The sequence below is a fragment of the Capricornis sumatraensis genome, chromosome 21 (assembly GCF_032405125.1).
Source record: "Capricornis sumatraensis isolate serow.1 chromosome 21, serow.2, whole genome shotgun sequence".
Classification (NCBI taxonomy): Eukaryota; Metazoa; Chordata; class Mammalia; order Artiodactyla; family Bovidae; genus Capricornis; species Capricornis sumatraensis.
The window spans coordinates 41588383-41596672 of NC_091089.1; the positions used below are offsets into that span (position 1 = coordinate 41588383).

Here is an 8290-nt window from a genome sequence, read left to right on the forward strand (position 1 = left end):
CTAATCACCACTAACACCACTACTTGGGAAAATTCATTCTAGGTTCCCAAAGACTTAAGTTCCTGGAGGAGGGAATGGCAATCCACTCTCATATTCTTGCCTGGAGAATCCCCATGGATAAAGGAGCCTGGAGGACCACAGTCCATGGGGTTGCAAAGAATCGGACACAACTGAGTGACTCAGCACAGCACACAAAGACTAAGTTGGGCCTCCCCAGTGGCTCAGCGTAAAGAACTGACCTAATGCAGGAAACACAGGTTTGATCCCTGGGTCGGGAAGATCCCCTGGAGGAGGGCACAGCAACCTACTCCAGTACTCTAGCCTGGAGAATCCCATGGACAGAGGAGCCTGGCAGGCTACAGTCCATGGAGTTGCAGAGTTGGCATGACTGAGCATGCATACACAGGACTAAATTATAGATAACCTTACACAACATAATCCATGAAGTTGGAAACTACATCAACCAGAATCACTCTCATAAACACCACCATTGTCCACCCCGCCCCCACCCCACCCCGCCGCAACAGGAGGAATTTGTTACAATCATTCTGACTTGATAGTGACCTCTGTGATTTCTAACAATTCTGAATTTGTGATCAAGTTAATGAGAAGGCAGATTACCTACATTTTAGAGTGTCTAAAATTCCCTTCCTCAATCACTACCGAAGCCATGCAAGCTGGCATAAAAGCTACCATCAAGCTACCATCAATGTTTGTAGACATTCTCTTTGAACAAATAGAAAAAAAAAAGTAGACTGTTTTCATATAATGAAAAAGTAGTTCTAACAGTGGACAGAGAACCCTGCACCTGCTCCACAAGTGAAAGGTAGACTCAGGAGCCGATACTTACAGTCATGGCCCTAAATGAAAGAAGGAAGCTGTCACATCAGCACGGCAAGTCTCACTGTATTTACTGCCCAGCAGGACTGTTTGAGTGTCAGTAAGCTACAAGTGAACACAAAACACCCCACTTTCAGACTGGTGGCCCTGATCACAAGACTCAAAAAGAAGTGGTAACACACTTCTTGTGTGATGCACAGTGAAGTCCATCAGCCACAGGAAGCCAAGGACCCCATCTTGACTGACCTCCCTGGCATCAGTCCCATGGGAGTTCTGCCATGGGACATAATCCTATTATAACATGCATCTCCCCAACAATGTGCATGGGAAGCTGCTATCTTCATTTCACATTCTGCACACCTATCGGTAGGGACCATCTCAGATCAATGGTGTCCCAAGCTCTCAGTCTAGCCAAATGGTCCCATTTGTTTTATACCTTGCTAAAAGGCACCAAACCTCAGAGGGCAACCAAAACGACAAACAGCATTTTTTAAAATTAAATGACGTCTGATACTGCTGTAAGGCAGCAGCATACCCACCCAATGCTAGGGGCCATCAGAAAAACCACCAGGGATGTACCCCAAATGCGGCTCCAATTCTGAGTTGCCAGGCTAGAACCAGGTAGACACTTGGATGCTTTGTGGGCTTTAAAAATAAATAAATTTTAAAAAAGTGATTCTTTAATGATACTGTTACAGCTTCAAAGGGCTTCCTTGATGCCTTAGCTGGTAAACAGTCCACTTGCAATGCAGGAGACAAAAGAGATGTAGGTTCATTCCCTGGGATGGGAAGATCCCCTGGAGGAGGCAATGGCAACCCACCCAGTAGTCTTGCCTGGGAAATCCCATGGATAGAGGAGCCTGGTGGGGTAACAGAGTGAGCATGAGCATGAGAACTTCAAAGGATTAAAATGTACCTTTAAAAAATATTAAAGTATTATATATATTTTCATTCTAATACTTGGTAAAACAAAGTAGTAATGTTGACATTGGCCATTTCCTTCCTTCTCACAAGGCAGATTCAGAGTAAGCATGTTTCAGAAGGAACTGGCTGGGAAGGGAGGTACCCTAGAACTGCTGGACATGAGGGCGTCACCATCCACAGGACACTATAGCCAGCTAGGTGGGAGAGAGGCAGGCTTCATGACCAGGAGACAGGAGAGCTGCCATGTCACAACCTCGCTGCCCAGAACACAACAAAAACATGCACCCTAAACACAGATGAGCCCAGCACCGGTGGTGGAAATTACAACACAAATATATTTCTCATGCAAAATACGAGCAATGACACATATTTACAGGATGCAAATAAAGTGCTGAAAGAGCTTTCTTTTGGGGATACCACTGTGATTATGTGGTTTCAGTGAAGGTTAATGCCACCTGGGGAACTTGCAACTCTTTATAACCAAGATGAAGATAGTATAGAAAATGCACTTGGGTAGAAACCTGGGTGTGTGACAGGCTGCTAGGAAAAAAACAAAAACAGGAATGACAGAAGTGTATTTTCTTTTATATACAAAAACAAAGGCCCCAGGTATGATTTGTTGAAGTAGCCATCCACAAGATGTTAGATCACTTTTCCTTTGCTTTGGTTAAAACAGTCTAGGAACAGCAATCGGTTCCCCTTCTACGAAGAGCATATAAACACAGCGACACAACTGCTTTTAGGAGAAAATAAACAACATTTAAGAAGAGAAATTAAATTAGTTTTAAACTAAATTAAACATTTACCAATAAATAAGATTCTTAAAAAGGTAACATCTTCATCCTACAATCATGGGCATAACATATACACCAGTTTAAAAAATAAACTTTCTCTCACAATAATAATAATTACAGGTGTTAATGCAACGAGCTAGGAAATGAAATTACTTTAATGTATCTTAAGAGGAAAAAAAACCCTAGCAACCAAAAATAAATTTTAAAAATCGACATTTTTTGAAAATGGTACATTCTAAAAGAACTAATTCTTTATTACAGAACATAATTCAAACTATTGTTGGTATTTCAATGTATTCCTAAAGAAATGTTTAAAAAGAAATTTCGTACACCAGAATTGGAACAGCACTTATAATTCAGTTTACGGCTATGAAAAGGCAATCATCTTCCACTTAAAACTGTAACCAGTGATGAAATATACTTCAAGAACATAAACATTTGGACAATCTTTAATATTGGTTAAAAACAGACTGATGTTTGTTTCTGATGGAGATATTGTTAATCCCATGTGCAAAAAAAGTGCAGCTGTCTATTTGTACTTGAGATACATAAGACCAACGCTTCTGTACTATTTACACAGGTAAAAGATTTTAAACATAATGATTTCCGGAAGGACATCGCATCTTCTTTATGGATAATCACGTGCTACCGAGAGCCCAAAAGCTTGATGACACTCTTTAAGTTACACAAACGTACCCAAAGAGGTATACCTGCTCTTGGCCTAATTTTGATCCTAAACAAAAATCCAATTTCAAAATCAGGAATTATTTTGATCTAGGAAATCTTGGACTTGTTGCAAATGTGCAAACCTTGTCTCTGAGAACCAGGTTCCTACACTCCCTTTTCTAACCCTCTCACCACTGGTCCAGCCCACAAACCCCATCAGCTGCAGACTAGCAATACCCCAAATAAGAGTGAAAAAACTCAGCCCTCAAACAACTGACATGCCTTTAGGTCATGTGACATCTTTAGGGGCTGGTATGGGCAATCAAAAAGGATGAAGAAACACTTCAGCAAAGCAACCATTATTTGTCCACAAAAACCATGAAAAACAAGTGATAGAAAATTAACAAACCAAATATATAAATCTGACAACATTTTGCATTTCCAGAACTTGTTTTCCTATCCGTGCACGCAGGGTTCTTGGTCAACCATCCACCCGTATTTCCTGCGTCTACACGAAGTACTTTTACTAAAGTTCTTAAAAATGTCGCTGTGACCTGTAAGTCACACAGAAGGATGATGGTCAGGAAATCAATCCACTCAATTATCACTCTGTACGGTGCACTCCCTGGTGCAGCAGGTGGAGAGGGGGACTTTTAAAAAGGGACAGAAGTCTCTCACTTCTGAACTGGGCCCAGGAGTTCTCAAATTAAAATCAGAAATCATAAAAAAAGAAAAAGGTGGCGGGGGATGGGGGCCGGGTGCTTACTGGCAACATTAATACAAGACACCAGACGGGACAGTGAAACAGTTTGGTCAGAACCAAGGAACGGTTATTTCCTTGCAAAGTTTTCGAAACACCCAACCAAGCACTGCCTTATGTCCAGCGAGTACAAGTTCTCCGTAAGTTTCCACCGAAATGTGGCGGCTGGCGTTCATGGGTCGGGATGCCGGATGCGGATAAAGGATGCTGAGCATCCCTGCTGCGCGCATGCGCATCCCGGTCCCCCGCCTCTAGCTGCAGGCGATGGTCTCCAGCTGCTGCTCGGCCTCCGCAGCCATGGCCGCCGCCTGCAGCTGTTCGGTCTCGCTCTGCATGGCGCTGGGGGTGACTTGCTTGCGCTCGCTGTGCATGTTGTTCTCGTGCCGCTTCAGGTCGGACGCCTTGGCGAAGGCCTTGGTGCAGGAGCCGCACACAAAGGGCTTCTCGCCGCGGTGACGGCGCTCGTGGTCCTTGAGGTGGGACTTGTGCTTGAAGGCCTTGTCACACATATGGCAGGCGAAGGGCCGCTCGTTGCTGTGCACCCGCTCGTGCTTCTTCAAGTCCGGGGCGCGGATGAATGACTTGCCGCACACCTCGCAGCTGTAGGGCTTATAGCCCGTGTGGATCTTCAGGTGCTCCTTCAGATGGGCCTGCGTGGTGAAGCCCTTGGTGCACATCTCGCACACGAAGGGCCGGTCGGCCGTGTGCAGCTTCTCGTGCTTCCTCAGCCGACCCTCGTCCGAAAACGTCTTCCCGCACGCCTGGCAGGCGATCTGCTCCCGGTGGTGCCCGTACAGCAGGTACTCGAACTTCATGTCGCTGGCCGCCGTGGTCCAGCCTGGGGTCTGCTCATCCTTCACTTCACTCATCCCGTCGTTAAATGTTAAGGCCTGAGGGGTCTGGGACCCCAGGTCCTTGGACTCGGGGGTCTCCATGGACTCTACCTCCTGGCCATAGCAGTTGACCTTCCGTACCTCCTCGCTGCCCAGCTCTTTCAGGATGGCCTCCTGCACCCTGAGCGTCGTCGTGGGCGATTTGCCGTCCTCCTGACTCGGGGGGGTGCCTTCTACCGTGTCATCTGAGGGGCTGTCGTCCTGGTCTCCGATTTCCTCCACGTCGTCATCCTGAGGGTCGGCAGCATCCCCAATGGGGCGGTTGATCTTCAGGCAGTACTTGCTTTTCGACTGACCGTTGTTTTCGTCCGGGCTGGACACGTCCCGCTTCTGAGAGCAGAGTTTATCCAGGAACCGGATGCCGAGGATCTGACCGGACGACATCATTAAGTTAACATCTTCTTTTTTCACGGAGATCTTTGCCGTGTACATGTAATTCAGGACCTCTTCAAATATATCGGAACGGAGGAAATCTATTTCTATTACTGAGGAACTATCTACCTCAAGTTTCTTGAAAAGCTTTTTAAAGTAGGTGCTGCAGGCAGCGAGAACACACCTGTGCGCTCTGAACTTCACATCCTCGACCACAATCGCGATGTCGCAAAATTCTCCTTCCAAGCGTTGCTCATTGAGTGTTTTCAGAAACAGAGTTTTATGGTCATCGTCATTATATTTAATGGTTTCAGACATACTGATGAAAAACTCCTATAAGAAAATGTTTATAAAGAAAAAGAATTTTGGTCATTATGGACAGTACTTTTCCATATAAAAATTTCAGGGAGATTTCATTTTCTGACCACTTTCCAGTCCCTAACAATTTCAGAAACTCACTGTCAGGAGGGGTTCAAGAATAGGAGGAGAAAAGACAGATCCAAATTTAGGGATTTCCACAGTTCCTTCTACTTATCTTCACTGCAGTCAGCATATGCTTACTCATAATAACAACTCCTACTGAGTACGCAATACGTGCCTGGCATTGTGCTACACACTTCATGTCTTCACAAAGGCAGTGATCAAGTGACCTTGAGAGATAGGCATTGTTATTACCCTGCTTTACCAATGAACTGAGGAACCTGCCCAATATTCTAGCTATTTAGTGGACAGTCAGGGCTCTAGCTCTAGCAAATCCAGGCACTCTAGCTCCAAAACCAGTGCTTCCTGATAACTAGAGGTAATAATGACAACTCAGCTTCAAGGTTTAAGAAAACCGTCTCTGGCAAGCATCCGCCAGAGCCGTCTGCTGTGTCTAATTTCATGCCGAGGAAGATTCCGTAAAATAACTAGCAGCTCTCAAGGTTCTGCTTCCTTGACGGAAGAGTCAGATCACTCCTGCAGACGCAGGGAGGGAAATCATTTCCAGAACACTCCATTCAGTGTTGTCCTCTAGTTTTCACACCAGTGTTGGGCCACTTCTGAACAAGGGGCAAGGTTTAATAGGACCCTCAGAGAATCAGATGACATTTGGGAAGGCAGTGACAAGCAGCTTCATTCCCCACTGGATGCCAGTCTATCTGTCATCTGGATCAAAGTGTCATCAGAACTGGATGCACTTGACAAGTGAGGCGGGGGTTTTATGAGAAAAAGAAATGTAGAACTGGCACGGAAGACATCTGCCACGTGTTAAAGAAGTGATCTTTTTAAAATTAATGTGTCCTAGGTGTTTCTTTTCAAAACCTTGCTTTCCTTTTATTCGACCAAGCATTAAGTATGAGGAAAGTACCTAGTCCCCTAAAGAACGCTAATACATAACTGAGAGACATTTTAAAGCTGACACCAATAAGATTCTAAAGACTTAATATGCAAAGTCATAGTTACCATGAACAACTCAGGCTATTATCTTAATGCTTTAAACACCAAAATCTTCGGATCAGAATAACTCTGATCAGGGGCACGCCAGTCCTACAAGAGAAAAGGACATACAAGAGTAAAGTTGGCTCTTTCCTTATCCCCAGCTGCAAACAAGAATGTTTTCAAAAATTGATTTTTAAAAAGAAACTTTCCTTTTTTGTCCTGTCACTGGCACCTGTACCCATTTTCAGGTTGGGAACAAAGAGGAGGGTGGCTGGCAGCGTCGGGTTCAGCTCTGAACAGATATGAAGGAGAAAAGGTAAGGGCTGGAGCACTGGCAGCCTGGAGGGGGTGTGCGACAGGAATGGGAAGGATGGGCTGGGGAACCACTAAGGGATTTCCCCTCACAAAGCCTCTGTCTGTATTTGCAAGGATGTTGACTGCTGCACAGATAGAGTAAAAGCTGGTAAATACCTCATTCCCCTATCATTTCCTGCAGGATACACAGCCTTCCACATTTTTTTCTGCTTGGCTTATATAAACATAGACTATTTATTTTTTACATCGATAAATATAGACAAAGTTAAGAAAAGTACATATACTCAACAGTTAACAGTGGGGGAGACGGAATAGTAGCCGTTTACTTCTGTCCACTCTTCTGTATGATGTAGTGTGCTGCTGTTGCTGCTAAGTCGCTTCAGTCGTGTCCGACTCTGTGCGACCCCATAGACAGTAGCCCACCAGGCTCCCCCGTCCCTGGGATTCTCCAGGCAAGAACACTGGAGTGGGCTGCCATTTCCTTCTCCAATGCATGAAAGTGAAAAGTGAAAGTCAAGTCCCTCAGTCGTGTCCAACCCTCAGTGACCCCATAGACTGTAGCCTTCCAGGCTCCTCCGTCCATGGGATTTTCCAAGCAAGAGTCCTGGAGTGGGGTGCCATTGCCTTCTCCGATGATGTAGTATATAGTTACTTAAATCACTCTGGTCTTGAAGCTTGCATTAGAGAACTCCAGGTGTGTCTGCCTCTATCCCTACAGGGAAGCTCAAAGGATTCTAGATTTTTTCCAGTTTAAACTCCATTCTGCAGACCAACATCCTGAAAAACATCAAGCCTTCTCTATTGAACGGTGACCACACAAACTTGAGCATGGCAGAACCAGAGTCCTGAAAACCCTCTACAGAAAAGCAAAAACATCATTAAGGTGTCTAAAGTGGCAGGCTGTTTTCTTACTTGCCAAGTGCGAGGACTGGGCAGAATAATTTCTAAGGGTGCACCCCAGCCTGAGGCCACCCCCAAGGGAAGGCAGCCTTCCTACCTGGTTACTTCCTACAGTCGCTCTCTCTGGAGCTTGTGGGATAAAGGTGCATGGACCAGGCACAGGAGAGGCGTACGGTACCCATGGCAACATACTTAGATTTTTTTTTTAAGCCTATGTGTTATTTGGTCCCACTTCCTCTCTCCATATCTCCATTTTCCCCCCTCTGTTGAGATGTTTCCATTGCTAAGTTCAGGTGAGTCAAACGGGAAGATCCCAGTTGCCAGTATCCCTACAGGTGGAGGTCAAGATGCCGCTCCAACCACACCTCCTGGACGAAGCTGCCCCTGCATGTCGCTTCTCCAAAGCG

General features: G+C 45.4%; 1 protein-coding gene across 1 annotated transcript; it reads right to left on the reverse strand.

Annotated features, from left to right (window-relative positions):
- Nucleotides 1-2236: 2236 nt before the first annotated feature.
- On the reverse strand, nucleotides 2237-6763 carry ZBTB14 (zinc finger and BTB domain containing 14). Its single transcript, XM_068993816.1, has 2 exons — nucleotides 6693-6763; nucleotides 2237-5582 (listed from the first exon to the last, which is right to left on the reverse strand). Exons 1-2 carry the CDS (start codon nucleotides 6693-6695, stop codon nucleotides 4236-4238), a joined length of 1350 nt encoding a protein of 449 aa, XP_068849917.1. The 5' UTR covers nucleotides 6696-6763; the 3' UTR covers nucleotides 2237-4235.
- Nucleotides 6764-8290: the final 1527 nt, after the last annotated feature.